At 38.0% G+C, this 23,342-nt stretch overlaps 1 protein-coding gene and 1 non-coding gene across 6 annotated transcripts in view; one reads left to right on the forward strand and one right to left on the reverse strand.

Annotated features, from left to right (window-relative positions):
- Positions 1-23,342, forward strand: part of Cntnap5a (contactin associated protein-like 5A) — a 1,008,100-nt gene that overhangs the window by 554,857 nt on the left and 429,901 nt on the right. For all 5 annotated transcript variants that reach the window (XR_005492234.2, XR_005492233.2, XM_039090650.2 and 2 more), the window contains exons 9-10: positions 8,743-8,892; positions 13,374-13,545. Coding sequence is in view for 3 of the 5 variants with exons in the window: in XM_039090650.2 (XP_038946578.1) it covers positions 8,743-8,892; positions 13,374-13,545 (322 nt within the window). In the remaining 2 variants the exon portion in view is untranslated. The remainder of the gene's footprint in view (positions 1-8,742; positions 8,893-13,373; positions 13,546-23,342) is intronic.
- LOC120096456 (U6 spliceosomal RNA) lies at positions 20,042-20,151 on the reverse strand. The gene has a single exon (XR_005492862.1). It is a non-coding gene; the product is annotated as a U6 spliceosomal RNA (small nuclear RNA).

Genomic DNA, 23,342 nt, shown 5'->3' on the forward strand with positions numbered 1-23,342 from the left:
GGTAGATATGGATCTATTTGTATTCTACATGCAGTTATCCAGTTAGACCATCACCACTTTTTGAAGATGTTTTCTTTTTTCCACTGTATGTGTACATAGGTCTGAGGGTTTATTTCTGGTACTTTTGACCAACTTATCTGTTTCTACACCAACAGCATGAAGTTTTTCTTACTAATACTCTGTAATATAGTTTGAAATCTGGAATGGTGATACCACCAGAAATTCTCTTATTGTATAGGATTGTTTTAGCCATCCTGGCTTTTTTGTTTATTTATATGAAGTTGAGAATTGTTTTCTTAAGGTCTGTAAAGAATTCTGTTAGAATTTTGATGGGAATGTATTGAATCTATAGATTCTTTTGGTAAGATGGCCATTTCTACAATGTTAATCCTACTGATCCATGAGTATGGGAGATCTTTCCACCTTCTGATATCTTTAATTTCTTTCTCCAGAGATTTGAAGTTCTTGTCATATAGATTTTTCACTTACTTGCTTAGAGTTACAGTAAGATATTTTATATTCTTTGTGGCTATTGTGAAGGGATATGTTTACCTGAGTTGCTTCTCAGCCCATTTATTATTTGTATAATGGAGGGATACTGATTTTTTTGAGTTAATTATATATCCAACCACTTTGCTAAAGGTGTTTATCAGCTACAGAAGTTCTTTGGTAGATTTTTTGGGGAGATTTATTTATACTATCATAATTGTCTGATAATACCGATTGTTTGGCTTCTGTTCCAATTTGTATCCCTTTGATCTCCTCTAGTTGTGTTATTGCTCTAGCTATTACTTTTGGTACTATATTGAATATATATGGGGAGAATGTACAGTCCCTGATTTTAGTGGAATTGCTTTATGTTTCTTTCTATTTAATTTGAGGTTGGTTGTGGCTTGCTATATATTGCTTTTATTGTATTTAGATGTATGTTTACATATATCCCCGATCCCCCCATTACTTTTGGCATAAAGGGATATTGGATTTTGTCAAAAGTTTTTGGCATTTAATTAGATGATGAAATCAACAACTAATAACTGGCCTACTTTCAGACCCATCCCAGCAAGCACCAATCCCTGATAATACTATTGATTGTCTTATATGCTTACAGACAGGACCATAGCATAACTGTGCTCTGAGAGGCTCTACCCAGCAATTGACTGAAACAGATGCAGAGACACACAGACAGACTTTAGTTAAAACTCAGGTAATTGTATGGAAGAGTTGTGAGAAGGTTTGAGGGACCCAGAGGGATAGGGACTCCACAGGAAGTACAACAGTGTCAACTTACCTGGACCCTTGGTGCCTATTAGAGACAGACCACCAACTAAGGAGCATAAATGTGCTGGACCTTGGCCCCTGCACATATGTAGCAGACATGCACCCTATTTTTTATGTGGGTCACCCAACAACTGAAGTTGGAGCTATCGATGACTTTGTCACCTGACTGTAGATTCCATTCCCCTACTGTCTGGCCTTGGTGGGAGATGATGTGCTTAGTCCTGCAGTGACTTGATGGTCCAGGGTAGGTTTTATTTATTTTTTAACCACGGGGGCCTCTTCTTTCTCAGAAGGGAAGGGTTAGGAGGGAGTGAGAGAGGAGTACTTAGAGAAGAGGAGATTTGTGGTTTGGATGTAAAGTGAATGAATATATAACATCCTCTAACACTCAGACAAGGGCAAAAGTGAGTGGTTCATTCCCTACAATCATCATTCATGAGGGTCAAGATTTACTCTTGCATAAAAAAAAGAGATATGCAAGAGACATACATTGAATACACTGGATCAAGTTTTAAAGGACTGTAGAGCTTTTAGACATGAAAATGTACAAGACCACTGAAAATTGTCCGTTTTAGATGTAGGTTTGATAAGGGAAGGGCAGCCACCTAATAATGTGGGATATACATATTTTAGCCAAGGTTCTCTGGAGGAGCATGATAAAGAGAATATATATATATATATATATATATATATATATGAAAAGACATCTATTAGATTGGTTTACAAAGTATTGGATGGTTGGTGCAACAATGGTTTTCACACAGTAAGAAGGGCTGAGAACTCAGTACATGCTCAGCTCATGAGGCTGATAATGAGCATTTCCAGTCTGGTGATGAGGGCTTAGAAGATTCTTCAAGAGCTGAGGCTTTTTAGATTTTGTTAGAAGGTTAAAGGAGCTAGAGTCAGTTACAGGCAAAGATGGTAGCAGCAGCAACAACTGTGAAGAGATGTTTGCCAGCAGGCTCCTTAGATGGACAGGCAAAGCAATACCATTTTTTCCAGGGATCTCTCTGTATCTGCGCTACCACTGAAAAATGCCATCCACCATGGGACCATTTTCACATCTCAGTGAGTCCTCCTGGGAAATGCCCTGACAAATCCAAAGAGAGACATCCACCTTTTGTAATTAATTCTACACTCAATTATTGTGACAACCAACACTGAAGATTACAAGATTTTAACAGATTGCGGGAGGAGATGCAGTGAGACCTATCTCCTCACAGTTCTGCTGTGCATCTTCCCTTCTTTTCAGTGTGTAAAGGTCCCCTTTGCAATGAAGAATGGCAAGCAAAGAGAAGAATTTCCTAGCTAGGTACTGTAATTTGTCATTTTTGGAGAGTGAGTCCTAGTTTCTCTGAAAAAGAGATTTTATACCTTAATTCCTGTGACCAAAAAAATAGGAGTGGTTGAAGAAGGAGGACAGACCAAAAGAGATTGACACTGAGATCATCCAGTGTCATTTTGATCAGAAATTCAATATCAGCTACTGTGATTTTTTTTTTCCGGAGCTGGGGACCGAACTCAGGGCCTTGCGCTCGCTAGGCAAGCAGCTACAGTGATTTTTAAAGGCAGTGATGTGAACCCTGATTATTGTGAGAAGTTACTACATTTTGAGCCATCATGTTAAAATTGGGGATCTTTACCACCATCAAGGAGCACTCCCAGAACTGAGGATCTTTTAAGTTTTTGTTCCTAAATCATGTGTTCAATTCCCTAAAAAGAACCATGAGGGTTGTCCCAGTAAGAAGTTCAGATCCCAGCAGTAGTACTTTCCTGTCCTCCTTCAAAGACGTCTGCTAACTCTGAGCTGTTTATTTCAGGAAAGTTGTGATAATCTGATGGGTATAGTTCTCTCTAATTAATAAGTAAATAATTTTACTTCAGTATTGTCTTTTTGTTTCTTCTTTGTGTGGTGAGGAGATTGAAACTGGGCATCAAATGCTGAACTATATTTTCATTCCCAGATTTGTTCCTTAAAACTTGTTTTAAAAATACATTTATTTCTTTGTGTCTGTCTGTATACATACTTACAAATGCTATGAATATTCATGTGGAAATCATCAAATAACTTTCAGGAGTCAATTCTCTTTTTAGTTCATGTTTTCCAGGAATTCATCTCAGTCTTTAGGCTTGTTGAAAAGAGCCTAAATATGCTGAATGGTCTTATTGGAGCCAATCTGGTTTCATTAATAATTACATTCTGGAAAATACTTAGAGAAGTTCATCTGAGGACAGGTGAAAAATGACATAGAAAATATAAGCTAGGTGAAAATAAAAAATGTCTTAGAGGAGGGTGTGCCACCTGACTCCCTTGGGACCTTTTCCATGTTCCCCTGACATATCAGTTTTCTTTTCCTAGCTTGTATCTTTTTATGAACTCTACAATGGAAAAGTCCTCGATCTAGCTGTGCAGCCCTGTTCCTGGTGACTCGTGAGATTTTCGACTTCTAAGATCATTCAGATTTCCAGCTTAATTAATTTCTCATGAAACCCAGAATCTGAATTTCTAAAATTATTCCTGTCAATTTTTGTTTTATGAAAATTTCCATTCCAGTTGTTGTCTGTGGATTTCTAACAGCTCAGAACGTGAAGCTAGGGCTACATAGGAAATGAATAAATCAAAAAAGGAATCAGAACACTTGCTGCACAAAACTCACAACAAAAAGGGAATGAACTGAGTCCACAAAGCTATGTCTGACTTTGTGACCCTATACAAACAGCATATAAAACACCAATAATAAATAACACTTACAAAAAAAAATCAAGAAGTCAAGGAATAAAGTGCCAGATTCATTGGTCTTTTCTACATAAACATAAGAATTTAAGTTGAGAGTCTCAGCATCCATGTAAAATGCTGCGCACAATGGTATCTGCCTGTAATTGAAGCTCAGAAAAGTATAGATATAAGGGGATACTTGGAGTGCAGTGACCATCCAGCTAATCAGAAATATCATAATAAAGGTTCAGTAAAATATACTGTCTCAAAAATATAAAAGAAGAAAAAATTGGAGAGAAGTTGAGGAAGATACCTGATCTCAACTTCTGACCCTCATATACATACACACATATTCATGTACTTGGGCGCGTGCACACATGCGCGTGTCGGCGCGCGTGCGCGCACACACACACACACACACACACACACACACACACACACACACACACCACTATCACCGCCAACACTACCAGTACCACCACCAACAACAACAACAGTAACAACAGCCAAATGCTGAAAAACGTGGATAATGATATTAGAAAGGATGAGGGCACAGAATTCACATATGAAGAGATGAAGGAAGGCTCTGACTCCTATAAGTATACCTTAGCCATCACATCTGATGTTATACATCTATGACGCTAGATGGTAGAAGTCTGTGATTAGTCTGAACTTCTATGTCCTTTGTGTACTGTCATCCTACTGTGGCCTATCCTTAATCAATTCATTGGTTCCTGAATACTAACCAGACCCTGCATGGTGAATCATACTTTCCTTTCCAGACCTATTCATAAATTCTTGTGTTATTAGGATATATTTAAATTAGAATGCAAATCAAAACAAAACAGACCCTCACTTGACTTGCACCTGAAATGTTCCTGTACAATATAAAAAATTCCCCCTTAGAAATCAATTAATAGAAGCTTTGTCTCATTAGCACAGTTCCCAGGGCCAAGACCCATATCCTAGCTTCTATAGAACAGTTGCTTATGAGTGAAGACAGGGCCACCAGAAGGAGAAGCCTCTGGGTCTCCCCTCCATGGGAAGCAGATGTTGAGGGAGCTGGTTGGCAAAACATTGGTCTGTGCTACCAGGGCTCATCTGAGTAGATGTGGCACAGCTGCTAGGATGGGAACAGAGATGGGTTTAATAATTGGTTCTGAAACTGCCCTGTGAAGGTTCTGTACACAAAGGTTCAGAGCTTCTTGCTCTACTACTCTAGCCACTGAGAGTCAAGCAATCCTCTTTCTGTCATTTTCTGAGAGGATATTTCAGCTAAGGCTCCAGAGGTCGCTACTAAGTCTTATGTACTATTTGGATAGGTCATTTCCATGAGTACACCTCTCTGGTCCGTGCACAATGATTTGTATCTTTGCTCTTCATTAGAATCATTGAAATACATTGTGGGGTGTGTGTGTGTGTGTGTGTGTGTGTGTGTGTGTGTGTGTGTGTGTGTGTGTGTGTGTTAGGGGCAGGAAGAATGCAAAGCCGAAAGAGGCAAATAGATCTTTTCCTATGTGAAATATGGCAGCACTTGTTTAGGGGTGTTGAGGCACGAGGAAATAATGAGTCAAGTTGACAAACTTTGGGTAGTAGTATTTACTTTTCTACCTTGTCATGAAAAAGGGTTTGAGACTTGCTGTGTAAGCAGGGTTAGCTGACCTTCAAACTTTTGCAGATTCTCTTGTCTCCACTTTCCACCTCTCAAGGTCATGCTGAAACTATAAATGCTTGTGCAGCTGATTTGGCTTTTAGGTGGATTCTGGGACTTATCATTCATAAACTCCATGGGATTCTGCCCCCTGAACCATCACAGCCCATCCAAATCATGTATTTTCTTTTGTCTTGTTATTACTATTAGTTTGTTTTAGTGACAATGCTCAAATTCCCTCCTAATAGATGTTGAGAAAATTGATTTGAATGGTACATTCTCCACAGCCCTATTTAAATGCTCTTGTTGGATATTTTTTCTAGCCAGGCACACAAGACCTTGGAAACCTGTTTTCTTTTCCTACCTACTTTGATTTTCATCCTTGTTCCATCTCTCTATCCATTACCATTTTCTTTTTTCTATGACCTGTTTCTTTATTATCTGAGCAGATGTCTGTCTCCAGTTTTTTTTAATCAATAGGCTATGAACTCTGTCTCTAACTCTGTGTAACATTTCTAGACTTACCATAGTAACACCTTTTTCTTCCCTCCTGTCAAAACTGTCTCACCTAGAGACCAAGTTTGCAACTGTTTGCTGTTTTTGATTTTGTATTACCATGTATTGATTATGTGCAGTTGGTTCATTTTAACAGTTTAACCTATGTGGATATTTTAATCAAATTCATTCGAACCATTACTCTCTCCCCTGCTCTCTTGCACTCCCATTGATCCTTCCTCTTCAAACTTTATTAAAAGCAAATACAATGAAAATAGAAAGTGAACTAGTTTGGAAGAGATTTGCTTTGAACAACTCAATGGGTTCCATTAATGTTGTTTACAGGAGCATGAATGGGGAGTTACAAGTTTGGAAACATCTTATTGTTGGCTACACTACTCAAGGACATACCCTGTTATCCAGCAAGCATTAACTTGCTGAGCCATCATGGTGGTTTTAGGGACGTAAAGCTCCTCACAGTGTTTGATAGGGTGGTTGGAAAAAATTTGTGTAAGAATTACATGAGTAATCATAGCTTTTATGAATTTTTGAACTGCAAGTTGTCATGTTATTCCCAGAATCAGCATTGATGTCTATTTTCTGGGTTATTCGTTTGTCTTCTTCATTGGCTTAAAATCAAAGAATGGTTTTTAAATCCATTCTGCAGTGTCTCTGCCTTTTAACGGTGGATCATTTCAAAATACAAAAACATGCATTGTTACTATCTGTACTTGTCCAACTTCAGGGCTGTTTGGGACTTATTGTTCTGTTCATCAGTGTTAGTCCATATGAGTTCCTGGGTACTTGAGCTGGGGTATCTACAAATAGAACTGTAGTAGTAGTTTTAATTGCTAGAATAATCATAAGTACATAAGGGGGTCAGTGTTCCCCTTTAGCAGGTAAGGAAACTGAGGCAAAGTGAAGGACAGCAGCTCATCACACAGCCAGGCAAATTCAAGGTTATCTGAATAATGAACATGTGTCAGTTCATTGTAATTGTGGCCTGAGTAATCAATATGATTCATATTTTCCAGGATTCAATGGGCCAAACACAACCAAGAGACTCCATAGGTATTTTTTTGTTCTGTTTTTGAGACGAAGATACTGACCCTTCATGAACAACTCCTAATGCAGTTATCTCTGTAATATAGGTCAGTGTTGCCATGCAGCTGAAAGGGATCTGGATCAAAAGAACAGGGCTGGTTGCATTTAATCTTTGCCCCCTAATACCAAAGAATTTTCTTCTGATCAGGTTTTAATTCTTTAAAAATGATACCAAATAGTTATCTTTGTAGGTGATGTGTCAGTGGTCAGGGAAGACAAGTGTTTCAGGCAGTGTTTAGTGATTAACTTACAAAAGAACTGTTGAAATTCAGAATGACAGTTGAGCCAGTGAAGTGGCTTACTACCAAGACTGACCACATAAGATCAATTCCTGGGATCCATGGAGAGATTCAACTCACACAAATTGTCTTTGACCTCCACATGTGCACCTCCCCCACAAACACGTACACACTAATATTTGCTATTCAATATGTCTGTATCTTGATTGAAGTAGGAAACTCTCTGTGCCTTGCAGTGGGGCTGGCTTTGTCCACTTCAGTAAACTGACATGAAAGTAGGAACAATCCTGTGTGGAGAATGAGGCAATGTGAGGCATGTACAAGGCTGGTAGAATATGGAGGAGGGTATGGTCAAAGCATTTTATATTCTTTACTGTCTTTGATTATGTGTGCTGATCAATGCTAATTATCACCCTGATTGGGATGTAGATTCACCCAGGAGCAAGTTTCCAGGAATACAATGTGGGCTTACAAAAATTAAGGTTAGACTGAGAATATTTGTGAAGGATTTCCTTTAGTACGGGAGTTGATGTGGGCAGATCCATCCTTGTAACTATAAGCAGGACCACTTCCTATGCTAGAGATGTGATCCTGGACTATATACAGTAGACAGTACATATATTCATTCTTCTTTGTTTCCTAATTGTTGATGTGACAGTATCAGCTCCTTTAAGCTCTTGCTGCCATTACTTCCCTGCCAATATGTCACCACTGTGTCCTTGAACTGTGAGATGAAATATAGCTTTTATCTTTTGAGTTAATTTTTTAGGGTATTTTATCACAGCAACAGGGAAAAACATAATAAAGTAACCTTGTATAATGAAATAAAAATTTTCTCAGAGCTAGTGAAGCCCAGTGGTAGATACCTACATAAGATATGTGAAGTCCTGGTTTTGATTCTTGGAGCCATTGGTTAAAATGAAAACTTGCAAAAGTTTTTACTATCAGTAGGAACAAACTTCAGAAAAGTCAGAGGAAAAAAATGACCTATGTCCCTTTGGTCAAATGATACAATTTCTGGTATCATACTGAGGGGTTTTAACAGTTGGCTTTTAAAAGCTTTCTCCTTGGTAGCCACCTATCACCCTACTAATTAATAAACAGCATTTCTTCATTTGGCACAGACATTCCAATTATTTGATTTGTTCCCTTCAATTTGAAGATGAAACTATCAGAAATGGTTTGGGAAAAGAGACTAAGCTGCAAAGCAGCGGAGAAAGATGACCTTCATGAAACAGCCCTTCCTGTTTCTCTTGCAGGCAGTGGCTTAAATGATGGCCTGTGGCATTCTGTCAGCATCAATGCCAGGAGAAATCGTGTTACTCTCACACTGGATAATGATGCTGCTTCCCCAGCTCCAGAAACTTCCCGAAAACAGATTTATTCGGGAAAGAGTTACTACTTTGGAGGTAAGTTTCCTAACTCAAATAAAGAGCCACATTATTCTACCATGTGCTTTACCAATTACACTCTCCCCATAGGTGTGCGTGCGCACATGCAGACATATTCAAACACCAAATAGTGAGAAAGCAAAACCTCATACAACTGTGCAAATGTAAGCAATTTAGGGCAGGGTTAAGGGCAAAAGGACCGAAAGCTTCTAGAGGTCAGTAACATAATTCACCAAAAGTAATTCTTGCAGCCATGCCAAGCTCTTGGTCTAACAGTGGAAAGAAGAAACTCAGCTGAAAATTTAGAGAAAAGAAGCTGAGAGACAGCAAGTACCCACAGGACAGAAATTCAAGAGGGAGACAGCATTAGTCAGCAAGGACATCGTGGCCCTCCACTGCCACTTTATTTTGTGAGACTCATCTTCTCTTTCTTATGCCTTGGAGATTTTCCACATCCATGGAGCATGACAAAACAAAGTGACGATGAGCTAGGGCCTCCAAGAGAGAGAGAGAGAGAGGAGCCATTGCAATTTCCAGGTTATTGCTCTTTCTACTGTTTGCTGAACTCTTGCACTACTTCTAGGAGCACACACACACACACACACACACACACACACACATACACACACAAATACACACACACACAAACACACATGGAGGGGGCAAAGTTTATATGGCGTTTTGACAATTTTACAAATTCACCCATGTTGGGTATTTTCAAAGGACCTTTTATTAAAATAAATGTCTAGTTCTGTAGTCAGTGATCTGTCTTACAGAAGTCACATCTAAAGGGGACTTAGTCCCTATGGCTCTCTGACCTCAAGTTCTTAAGATTCAGTCCCTGAAGTCCTTTTGTACAACATAGACAACAAGTTCAATTTCAGGATTACTGGGAGGTATGAACAAGAACAGGATGCTTGGTGCAGCTTAGTGGAGGGCTTACTCAGCATGTAAAAGGCACTTGTTTCTATGAGCCCAACCCCATGCACACTCAACTCTCCCACCTTGTTTCCCTTATAAGAAATACAGATTACAGTATAGATTACAATATAGAAGATGATAAAATCTGGTTCAGATCTTATAGATGTGAATGTGAGCTAGCCTTGCCCTAAAGCTGACAGTTCCTTCCCTGAGGTAACCGAACATAAGCATTGCATAATAGCATTCACTGGAAAAATAACAAGATGAATCCATGGGCTAAGGCACTCATCATTTAAACCTGAACACTTGAGTTCTGTCCTTAGAAGCTGTAGTAGGAAAAGAGAATGGGCCATATAATCCTATCTCTTGTCTTCCATACATTCAAGATGGTACATGCATGCGCACAGTCTGTTTTGCTCAAACATAATAATAGAAATAATAATAATGGTGGTTACACTTACATAGTAGTTACCTAGAACTTGACATAGCCTTATCATATACTCTACACTCTACAAACTCTGTATTCTTCTAGCTCTAAAATCTACAATCGCTCCTTTCTTCCTAAGGATGTAGATCTTGAAATGATAAGATATTTGCATAGGCACAGAAAACATATCTAGGGTTTCCTTGGAAGGGAACTGTGGGGAACAAAACCAATGTGTTTGGATTTTAGCATGAGGAAGGACCATAACTCTTCACCCACAAGGACAATTACATGCCGAGCCATAGCATGTAGTTTTGGATGATCTTGTTTCTATATGATAGATCATAAGGTTGATGTTTAGTGAAATAAAATAATCCCTAAGGTTCAGCCATAAAGCTCTTGCACTGTTATCATAAGGACATGGATTTGGACTGCTAAAGCCCTCAAAAAGCCAGACATTGTAGCACATAACTATAATCTTCATGCCACTCATGCCAGTGAACCTAATGTATTATAGGGGAACAGAACACCCATCCTCAGAGAAGGACAAAAGCACCAATTCCTGTAGTTTTAATCTAATCCTGTAGTTTTAATCTCTGCATTTGCTGTGGTACTTGTGCACTCACGCTCATATACATTGTCACTCTAAGATTAATAAAGGACTAACTGTAATAAATTATTATTTATTATTAATAAATTAATACAATTCTTAATATGTGGAGGCTTTAGAGACAATGAGTGCTTGGAGCAGATTCAAATCTGTGTTCACTGCAGTCCCATAGTAAAAGAAAACGAATGGGAACAAATGCTGAGCAATGGTCTCCACTTCGAGCTGTGTGTTCTAAATTACACAGGATCTTTCACCAATGGAGGAAGAATGAGGATCAGGAATTTATTCCCAGGCAAAATAGCTTTGAATAATCATGATATAATAATATTCTAACATGTCATCAAGGTATAATGGCTCTCCTAGCCTCATCTAGTATATTGCTGAATTCTGCATGGATTTTTAGAGTGCTAGACTTAGAACATGAAGATTTATCCATGATTTGAGCAGTGCTTAAACAAACTCTCCACATACCGACTGTAAACTTAAGGAAAGAAAAAATTAGCTTCCACAATTGTCAACTTCCATAAATTCTCTCCATGGTTTCAATTAGAAGTTGCAGCATCTCTTCATTTTATTGTGTGCCTGGGAGATGTTAGCTTCAGCCCTGCAGTGACCATCTAATAGAGATGAGTGAAATAATTCCTCTTATTTATGGCATGTTGCCATATTTTCAAGCACACATTACAATGGTCTCTGAACCTATGAAAATCACTGAGAGTTTGTAAAAGCACACATACTCATCTATCTTCTTGGTCTTTACATCTTTTAATGAGAAGGTTGGGCTGACTGCAGGAAATGCTAATCAGTGACATGCATTTTTTTTAAAGAACATTCTTTAAGCGGTGTGGTATTAACCTTTTGCATGTGCTATTACAGCCTGTAACTATGTGCACTTAAGCGCATCATTCTCTTAATGTCTGGATTTGCTTATACAGCATGTCAAAAATCCTGCTTGGTTCCTGAGTGTACATTTCTCAGGAGCTTATCATGTTCATGCTCTACAATTAATCAGCTGCGGTCTTTACCAGAGTGTAATTTTGTAGAAAGTGTTATTCAGAACTGCACTGGGAATTTAGATGTTGGTTGTTTGGAGAGACAACCAACATTCCCGAACACTTATAATACAGGAAGAATATGTGAAAGATGCGATTCAAAGCAAAGACAAATATGTTTCCACCAGGCAGAAAATGTGTGTGTGTGTGTGTGTGTGTGCCTCTGTGTCTGACTATGTTGCTATGCAAGCATTCGAAACTGAATGTGGACTCCCATTACCCATATAAAATAGTAAGCATGATGTGGAACCATTTAAGTTTCAATGCTGGTGAGGCTGAGTTAAGCCAGCTCATGAGGTTTTGCTGGCAACCCAAACTATACAAGCCAAAGTGCTTCCCTGTGGTTGAGGAGGCTGTGTCACACAAAGAAAACTGACAAGTGGTAGGTGAAGGTAGAGTCCTGAAGCTCATGACCTTGGTGTACTGGTCTAGGTATATTGGTGAACCCCTGGTTCACAAATAGACCTTATTTCAAAGAATAAAATGGGTAGTGGGAGAGAAAGGCATCTTGATGCCAACCTCCACCTTAAGTCACCACACTAAAGAAAACCCTGCATTTTAGGTGTGCAACACACACACACACACACACACTCACACACAAAAAAATAGGGCTTAAGGCACATGTCATACCAACAATGATCCCTTTGTCACTTTTTTCCTTTATAGTGACATCAGCATCCCGGGACATTTTGCACCACTTTTACACCTTTTCTTGAGCTCCAATTAACAACAAAAATGTGCCCTTTTATGAATAAAAACTACCAGGGAATAGAGAGGCAAAGATTAAAAGAGACAGAAGGAACACCCATTCAGAGCCAGCCCCACATGTGGCCCATACATATACAGCCATCCAATTAGACAAGATGGATGAAGCAAAGAAGTGCAGGCCAACAGGAGCAGGATGTAGATCTCTCCTGAGAGACACAGCCAGAATACAGCAAAAACAGAGGCGAATGCCAGCAGCTAAGCACTGAACTGAGAATGGGACCCCGGTTGAAGGAATCAGAGAAAGAACTCGAAGAGCTTGAAGGAGCTCCAGACCCCTTATGAACAACAATGCCAAGCAACCAGAGCTTCCAGGGACTAAGCCACTACCTAAAGACTATACATGGACTGACCCTGGACTCTGACCTCATAGATAGAAATGAATATTCTAGTAAAATCACCAGTGGAAGGGGAAGCCCTGGGTCCTGCTAAGACTGAACCTGCAGTGATCGTGATTGTTGGGGGGAGGGCGGCAATGGGGGGAGGATGGGGAGGGGAACACCCATAAAGAAGGGGAGGGGGAGGGGTTGGGCGATGTTGGCCCGGAAACCGGGAAAGGGAATAACACTCGAAATGTAAATAAGAAATACTCAAGTTAATAAAAAACAAAACAAAACAAAACAAAAAAACTACCCAAATAATTAGATCTCAAGGTCTTCCATCAATAGGTTGCCAAAACAATAACAGATCATTTCAGTATTCTTTATCTTTTTTCTCTGTCCCACAGGGTGCCCTGACAATCTCACCGATTCTCAATGCCTAAACCCCATTAAGGCTTTCCAAGGCTGCATGAGGCTCATCTTTATTGATAACCAGCCCAAGGACCTCATTTCAGTTCAGCAAGGTTCCCTGGGGAATTTTAGTGATTTACACATTGATCTATGTAGCATCAAAGACAGGTAATTATTGTCTTGTCTCCTCTATTACCCCACACATTTCCATTCTCACTGTTCTGAATATGACTTTTTTTTAAGAAAAAATGTAATTTGCAGATAGTAGCCACATTAGATATAATTGAGTTGCCTAATAGAAAATATTTCTGAATGATTTCAGACCCCGAGAAAACGGTTTAAATTGGTTGAATCTCTCTTTTTGTCGACTTGCAGTTGAATGAGTTATGTAAATTAAATCAAAGTACAAATTTGAGAAAGGATTAAAATTTTATGCATATACAACATTTGATTACATTTGACTTTGTTGAAGTTAAGAATAAAGCCTAAAAGAGGGAGGAATTGCTTTCCCTAAACTATATCTTTGCCTGATATAGGTATCCTTTCCATAATGTTAAGAGTTTTAGGAATTGTAGAGCTAAGGTTTTGACTGTGCTTGCTGTGGATGTCCCCAATTGGGGATGGCAGGTCCTAGCTGCCATCAACCCTATTCACTTCTTTTTCTAGTTCCAAAGAGCCCAGATAGTAACTAACCTAGTGAGAACCGGAGATCTAGTGTGATGCTAAGTTTCTCATTGCTTTTCTCTTGAGGTTTGGCTTCTCTTATGGTAGAAAGTCTCATATTTTATATCAAAAACAAAACAGAATGGATGGTCAGTTTCAACAGTATTTTGCCATGTTCCTTCTGTAGCACCTACCTCCTTCCTTCTTCTAATTCTTCTTACCCCTTTTAACATACTGATGAGCAGGTAGGTAAGTAGGATTTGGTAAGTATTTTGATATGTGTTGGTATTTGAGGACTTTGGCTACATTAATTAGTCATTGCTATAAACTGATAAGTACCCTCATTTGTGAAAAGTGATACCAGCATGGAGAAATTTTGGGTAGGTGATTGAATTACATCTTAAAGGATGGGGCAAATCATGGGTGGCCAAGTTGAGAATTGACAGAAGCTGATAGGAGATATTGCCATAAAATGGCCAAGAAAGAGAACATGGCTTATATGTGTTACCAATTCAAAATAATTTGACTTTGCATTTAAAATCTCCATTAATACACACATTTTATAACTAACATCATATGATGTTTTTTTGGCAATATATATTTTCCAAAAACCAAGTAATATATGACTTGTCCTTCAATCCACCATGTGTTAGGTTTGGTTGACAAACTTCAGCTTTTAGGTCATGAAGGGAAAGCACATGACATCCATATACCTGGGGATGTAGATCTGGAATTATCACAGTTAAGGCTTTTGTGCCAGCAGAATTTGCTTTCATGTTCTATGTGAAAATTGAGAAGGAACATCATCAGATTTGGCTAGAAACTCAAGTTAAGAAAAATATTGCCCCAGCTAGGGGAGTAAGGGAAATTATGATTTCTCGGAGTCCAGAGAAAAAAATGATGAAAAGCATCAGGTGCCTTTACTGTCAAACATGGGAAATCAGCCATGCAGAACATGGTCTCAGCTAGTGATGGCAATGGCCACCTTAATTAGATTGAACATTAACACAAATTTCTGATACAATTGCTAATGTGATTCCCAACACATTACACTGACTTCTTGATGCTTGTGGGGTTTTCTTTTGTTGTTTGTTTGTTTTGTTTTTTTGTTTTTTTTTCCATTTCATCAACTGAGAAAGTGGGTAATAAAATGTATGCTTCATTAAAATGTGATGATTTAGAGGTCCCCAAATCAAAGCTTTTAAAGGAAATGGATACCACACCAGGTGCATATGTCGGGCAATGGAGAAACTTATAAGTTCATCATCTGGTGCAGCATTTTATGTGTTACAGATCAATATAGGGACATTTGTCACCTGGGGTATCTTTGATACCTTAGCATACAATCATGGAAGGTTTCATTAGTTTTGATTACATAAAAATCATTGCCATCAGCCCTGCACTTTACTTTTTGTATATTTGTAGTCTTGAGTAATTATATTACATACAATTTTGTTTTGTTTAACTGTATAACAAGAAACGTATTTGCTTTAGTGGCTAAATGGTACATTTCACTTAAATTGCAGTCAGTTTCTTAAGGATCTAATTTGCATTTGTTTCAAATCTGAGAGGCAGGGTGAGGGGTTTACAAAGACAGGTGTTTCCTGAGTTTTCTGTTTTCACTGAAGTGTTGAAATAAAAATAAATGTCATATTGGAAGTTCATATGCATGTCAATGAGTACCAGCAATAGATGCAAAGAGGGACAATATGTGGTAGAGATGCATAAAATAAAGAGGCAATATGTGAGGGATCAAGGAGGGAAAGAAAAGCCTCAGTGTTAGGGAAGTAGATACAGAGGATCTCTGGAATTTCTACTTATGTCAAACAGAAATGTTTGCTCAATTTGTCATATATGAAAGTTTTAGCCAGCTGATTGCTAGGCAGAACAGGGGATGGCCTGGGCCATGGGACTCCTACCTGTGGCTTTGGCTATCAAGACCGTGGAAGCCTGACAATGTCTTCCTAGACAGCAGATTCTAAGGTCACTATCCTTATTCTGTGCTCCTTTCCTCCTTCCTTCTGTAGCTTATATAAGCTGTTTTATTACAACAACTGGGACAGTAACTCGAACAAAGCACAGGTAATTGGTAGGGTTTCTATCCAATATTTGCTTTGAAGAATCGGGTACTACAGACATAGACTACCACATTCTTTGGATTGTTTTATAACAAGAGAAGAGTTCTCCTTTATGCTGAAGTGAATACAGTCATTAGTGACAATTATGAACTTGAAATATGGTTATGAAACAAAGAGCTGATTTTTTTAATTTATTCCATTTCAATAAGTTTAAATTTTGATTGACATCCAACTTAGAAACTCTGAAACTATCCTTAATCTAAGCCCAGGTTTAATTCACAGCCCCTTTCATGTTTTGCAATTTCATGAAGATGAGGAAAACTTATTGCCTATCTTACTGAAAATATTGGGTCCCAGTAAATTTATAATTTTCAGAATCATCCTGTAAACTGTGAGTCTTGTATTCAAATCTTTTATCTTGTGATATTTGTTTGGCCATATCATAATACTGGTGGCTGATGCTCCTACAAATCCTCAAAGGGTGAATTTTAGGACATGTGAGTTGTGATTCTTTTTTTTTTAACTTTACATAAGCATTTAATTATATATATGTATATATATATGTATATATATGAAGAAAAAGGAAAGACAACTCTATAATTCTCCCATGCACAATAACTTAGGAAAGAAATTGTTATCAAAAATACACTAACATACTTATTTTTAACAGACCAAGCATTAATTGTTACTGAGGCATATGAAATCTTATACTGTTATCTTCAAAAAATCAAAACATATATGTATATCAGAAAATGTACTCTTTAAAACAAGGTGGCATGTATGCCTAAATGGTAAGGATTTTGAGATTTCACTTAGAAATACAATTTTTGTTTCAAATATTATAACCTCACATGGATTGCATGGTATCAATCTACTCTCACTGTGAACAATATTTTATTACAATTTCACAGAAGAGGATGCCAAATAGATAAATAAATATACTCATCAAAGAGGTACAAATAAAATTGGGAAATATGCTTAGCAAAGAGTACATACTGAGATTTTATAGTGATACCACTTCTCAAACTCTCCGTGGAATTATCCACCTGTCCAAAATTACAGATTGACCTCACAAACCATTTGGAGCAAAGGAAATTAGCACAGAAGAATACATGCAATTTGACTAAAATTGCATAAAATATAGCAATGGTCCAGAATGTATTTCAGAAACCCTTGATAGTGAAATGAAGAATAAGGAAGAATATTCTTGCATATTATTAATAATCGTTGGAGTTGATTACATGTATTCCATTAAATACTGTCTCACATATCTTATTTTAAATATATGGATCCGTTGTGAGTTATATGCTTTGGTTCAAAGCTTTAGAAAACAATATTTTCCGAATAACTATGAATCGAACCTTGCTTCTTTGAATATTTGTAGAATACTTCAGACTCACAATCAAATTCATCAAATTCAATAAAATTGACTAGCAGATAGTGTGCAAATTCACTGATCATTCTCTATTTGTACTCTTAGAATATTGAAAAAGTTTCTCCTTTATTTTTTATATCTTTATTAACTTGAGTATTTCTTATTTACATTTCGATTGTTATTCCCTTTCCCGGTTTCCAGGCCAACAATCCCCTTAACTCCTCCTCCTCCCCTTCTATGTGGGCTTCCCCGCCCCATGTTCCCCCCATTACCACCTTCCCCCAAAAAATCACATTCACTAGGTGTTCAGTCTTGGCAGGACCAAGGGCTTCCCCTTCCATTGGTGCTCTTACTAGGCTATTCATTGCTACCTATAAGGTTGGAGCCCAGGGTCAGTCTATGTATAGCCTTTGGGCAGTGACTTAGATCCTAGAAGCTCTGGTTGATTGCCATTGTTGTTCATATGGGGTCTCGAGCCCCTTCAAGCTCTTCCAGGCCTTTCTCTGAGTCCTTCAACAAGGATCCCATTCTCAGTTCAGTGGTTTGCTCCTGGCATTCACCTATGTATTTGCTGTATTCTTGCTGTGTCTCTCAGGAGAGATCTAAATCTGGTTTCTGTCAGTCTGCTCTTCTTTGCTTCATCCATCTTATCTAGTTTGGTGGCTGTATATGTATGGGCCACATGTGGAGCAGGCTCTCAATGGGTGTTCCTTCTGTCTCTGTTTTAAACTTTGCCTCCCTATTCCCTGCCAAGGGTATTATTGTTCCCTTTTAAAGAAGGAGTGAAGCATTCACATTTTGGTCATCCTTCCTGAGTTTCATGTGTTCTGTGCATCTAGGGTAATTCAAGCATTTGTGCTAATATCCACTTACCAATGAGTGCATACCATGTGTGTTTTTTTTTTTTTTTTTGTGATTGGATTACCTCACTCAGGATGATATTTTCCAGTTCCAACCATTTGCCTACGAATTTCATAAAGTCGTTGTTTTTGATAGCTGAGTAATATTCCATTATGTAGATGTACCACATTTTCTGTATCCATTCTGCTCTTGAAGGGCATCTGGGTTCTTTCCCACTTCTGGCTTTTATAAATAAGTCTGCTATGAACATAGTGGAGCACGTGTCTTTTTTATATGTTGGGGCATCTTTTGAGTATATGCCCAAGAGAGGTATAGCTGGGTCCTCAGGTAGTTCAATGTTCAATTTTTTGAGGAACCTCCAGATTGATTTCCAGAATGGTTGTACCAGTCTGCAATCCCACCAACAATGGAGGAGTGTTCCTCTTTCTCCATATCCTCACCAGCATTTGCTGTCACCTGAGTTTTTGATCTTAGCCATTCTCACTAGTGTGAGGTGAAATCTCAGGGCTGTTTTGATTTGCATTTCCCTTATGACTAAAGATATTGAACATTTCTTTAGGAGTTTCTCAGCCATTAGGCATTCCTCAGCTGTGAATCCTTTGTTTAGCTCTGAACCCCATTTAATAGGGTAATTTGTCTCCCTGCAGTCTAACTTCTTGAGTTCTTTGTATATTTGGATATAAGCCCTCTATCTGCTGTAGGATTGGTAAACATCTTTTCCCAATCTGTTGGTTGTCCTTGAGTCCTAACAACAGTGTCCTTTGCCTTACAGAAGCTTTGCAGTTTTTTGAGATCCTATTTGTCCATTCTTGATCTTAGAGCATAAATCATTGGTGTTTTGTTCAGGAAATTTTCTCTAGTGCCCATGTGTTCAAGACGCTTCTGCACTTTTTCTTCTATTAGTTTGAGTGTATCTGATTTCATGTGGAGATCCTTGATCCATTTGGACTTAAGCTTTGTACAGGGTGATAAGCACGGACCGGTCTGCATTCTTCTACATGCTGACCTCCAATTAAACCAGCACCATTTGCTGAAAGTGCTATCTTTTTTCCATTGGATGGTCTTGGCTCCTTTGTCAAAAATCAAGTGACCATAGGTGTGCGGGTTCATTTCTGGGGCTTCAATTCTATTCCACTGGTCTATCTGTCTGTCTCTGTACCAATACCATGCAGTTTTTATCACTATTGCTCTGTAATACTGCTTGAGTTCAGGGATAGTGATTCTCCCAGAATTCCTTTTATTTTTGAGGATAGTTTTAGTTATCCTGGGCTTTTTGTTATTCCAGATTAATTTGCAAATTGTTCTCTACAACTCTTTGAAGAATTGGATTGGTATTTTGAGGGGATTGCATTGAATTTGTAGATTGCTTTTTGTAAAATGGCTATTTTTACTATATTAATCCTGCCAATCCATGAGCTTGGGAGATCTTTCCATCTTCTGAGGTCTTCTTCAATTTCTTTCTTCAGAGGCTTGAAGTTCTTATTATACAGATCTTTTATTTGCTTGTTTAAAATCACACTGAGGTTTTTGTATTATTTAGGACTATTATTAAGGGTGCCGTTTCCCTAATTTCTTTCTTAGCTTGTTACTCTGTTGTGTAGAGGAAGGCTACTGATTTATTTGAGTTAATTTTATACACAGCCTCTTTGCTGAAAGTGTTTTTCAGGTTTAGTAGTTCTCTGGTGGAAAAATTATTGAATGCTTCATGAATTTGTGTATTATCCTTGTACAGGGGCCATGCTAATCTTCTTCTCATTATCTTTCCAATTTTAGTGTATGTGCTGCAGAAGCGAGCACGTGAGTTGTGATTCTTATTTGATGATGAATTTTGAGGTAAAGAACATTTGTAGAGTCTTCAAAAAAGTCTTACTAGCTTTAGGTCACCACCAAAAGTTTGAGAGAGAGAGAGAGAGAGAGAGAGAGAGAGAGAGAGAGAGAGAGAGAGTGTGTGTGTGTGTGTGTGTGTGTGTGTCGAGGTCAACCTATGCCATATGTCTCTTACCTTAATTTTCCAAGACAGGGTTTTTCACTGATATTGTACTGTCCTAAATTGGATAAAGTAGTGGTCTGAAAGCCTCATTTACCCTTCAGTGTCAACCTTTTCGCTCCAGAATTGTAGGTGGGTGATGCCAGATTCAGCTTATTCCTTGAATGACTACTGGGAATCTTGATGATGTACTGAATCATCTCTCTAACCCCTTACCTGGACCTCTGTACTAGAACAAATAAAAACTCAGCATGCCTAATCATAGGTAGTAGCCTACCACATACTTTAATCATATATATAAAGTAATCCTAAAATGTGGTACCAAATAAATTTGGCTACTATCTCTTTATTCTAAAATGTTTAAAAGTAATTAGGAAATCCTTTTAAAACATATGACACGGTAACCCTAAATCGGAGACATTCAGATTAAAATTGTCTAGAATGAAGACTGGGTTTATGTTGTGCCATACACCCTAGAATGTCTCTGGGTTCTTTAGAGATATTGAGTCCACAGGTAAAACACATTTGTCTGTTAGGCACATCATAATATTGGCTTATCCATTTTTTTCCCCATAGAGCAAGGAATCTGATTTCCTCAAAGCTTTTTCTGATGTTAACCCTGATCAATACTATAGAAAATATTCCTTTGTTCAAATAAGTTTGAGAAATGTCAATGTAACAAAATTTAAATGATTTTGTTTTGCAGGAGGATTTCTCCCGCTCTCTCTCTCTCTCTCTCTCTCTCTCTCTCTCTCTCTCTCTCTCTCCCACCCTCCCTCCTCCCCCTCTCTCCCCTTCTCTTGTGTGTGTGTGTGTGTGTGTGTGTGTGTGTTGTGTGTATGTGTGACTGTATTGGACAAGTATACATTTCACAGGCTTATAAAATATGTGATGGGAAGTCTTTGAAAACCCATTTGATCACTATAACAGTTAATATTGATTATAAATAAAGCAGCATTTAAATTCATGTAGGATGCAATCATATGAGTATGACTGTGAGCAACTTTCTAGATTAAGTTAATTAAGTCATATTTGTCTTAGTTATGATCAGCATTAGTACAAAAAGTGGGTTTTGGAGATTAAAAGTAGAAAGGACTATTTGATTCCCTGGATACTAACTTCTTGAGTTATTTGCATATATTAGATATTAGCCCTCTACTGGATGTAGTATTGGTAAAGATATTTTCCCAATGTTTTGGTTACTGTTTAATCCTATTGAAAGTTTCCTTTGCCTTACAGAAGCTTTGCAATTTTATGAGTTCTCATTTGTTGATTCTCGATCATAGAGCATAAGCCATTGGTGTTCTGTTCAGGAAATTTTCTCATGTGCCTATGTGTTCCAGGCTCTTCCTCACTTTCTCTTCTGTTAGTTTCAGTGTATCTAGTTTTATGTGGAGGTCTTTAATCCACTGGGAATTGTGCTTTGTACAAGGAGATAAGAATGGGTTAATGTGCATTCTTCTACATTCTGACGTACAGTTGAACCAGCATCATTTGTTGAAAATGTTGTATTTTTCCATTTAATAGTTTTGGCTCCTTTGTCAAAGATCACAATGACCATAGTTATGTGGGTTGATTCCTGGATCTTCAATTCTATTCTGCTGATATACTTGCCTGTCTCTTTACCAATACAATGTGGAGTTTGTTTTTTTGTTTGTTTGTTTGTTTGTTTGTTTTGTTGTTGATGTTGCTGTTGTGTTTTGTTTTTATTTTGACAAGATTGCTCTGTAATACAGCTTGAGGTCAGGGATTCCTTCAGAAGTTCTTTTATTGTTGAGAATAGTTTTTGCTATCCTGGATTTGTTGTTATTCCAAATGAAATTGCAAATTAATCTTTCTATCTCTATAAATAGTTGAGAAGGAATTTTGATGGGGAATCCATTGAATCTGTAGATTTCTTTTTGCAAAATGACCATTTTTTGCTATTTTAGTCCTACCAATCCAAGAGAGTGTGTGGTCTTTCCATCTTCTGAAATCTTCTTCAATTTCTTTCTTCAGAGCCTTGAAGTTCTTGTCATACAGAACTTGCTTGGTTGGAGTAACACCGAGGTTTTTTATATTATTTGTGATTATTGTGAAGGGTTTCATTTCCCTAATTTCTTTCTCATCCTGCTTATCCTTTGAGTAGAGGAAGGCTACTGATATGTTTGAGTTAATTTTATATCCAGCCACTTTGCTGAAGTTGCTTATCAGGTTTAGGAGATGTTTGATGGAAATTTTGGGGTCACTTAAGTATACTATCATATGATCTGCAAATAGTGATATTTTAACTTCTTCCTTTCCAATTTGTATCCCATTGACCTATTTTTGTTGTCTAATTGCTCTGACTAGGACTTAAAAAATGAGGTACAGAGCTAAACTAAGAATTCTCTACTGAAGAATACTGAATGGCTGAGAAGCACCTAAAAATATTTTCAACATCCTTAATCAGCAGGGAAATGCAAATCAAAACAACCCTAAGATTCTACCCCCACACCAGTCAGAATGGCTAAGAGAAATAAACTCAGGTGACAGCAGATAGTGGTGAGGATGTGATGCAAGAGGATCACTTCTCCATCACTGGTGTGATTGCAAGCTCATACAACCACTCTGGAAATCAGTCTGGAGGTTCCTCAAAAAATTGAACACTGTACTAAGTACCTGAGGACTCAACTATACTACTCCTGGGCATATACCCAAATGATGTTCCAACATACAGCAAAGACTCATACTCTAATATGTTCATAGCAGCCTCATTTATAATAGCCAGAAGCTGCAAAGAACCCAGATGCTCTTCAACAAAGAATGAATACAGAAAACATGGTACATTTACACAATGGAGTACTACTCAGCTATTAAAAACAATGACTATATGAAATTCTTAGGCAAATGGATGGAACTAGAAAATATTCTGAATGAGGTAACCCAATTACAAAAGACATGATATGCACTCACTGATAAGTGGATATCAAAAAAGCTCAGAATACCCAAGAAACAATGAAGCTCAAGGAGAGGGAAGACC

The sequence above is a fragment of the Rattus norvegicus genome, chromosome 13 (genome assembly GCF_036323735.1).
Source record: "Rattus norvegicus strain BN/NHsdMcwi chromosome 13, GRCr8, whole genome shotgun sequence".
In the NCBI taxonomy this organism is placed as follows: Eukaryota; Metazoa; Chordata; class Mammalia; order Rodentia; family Muridae; genus Rattus; species Rattus norvegicus.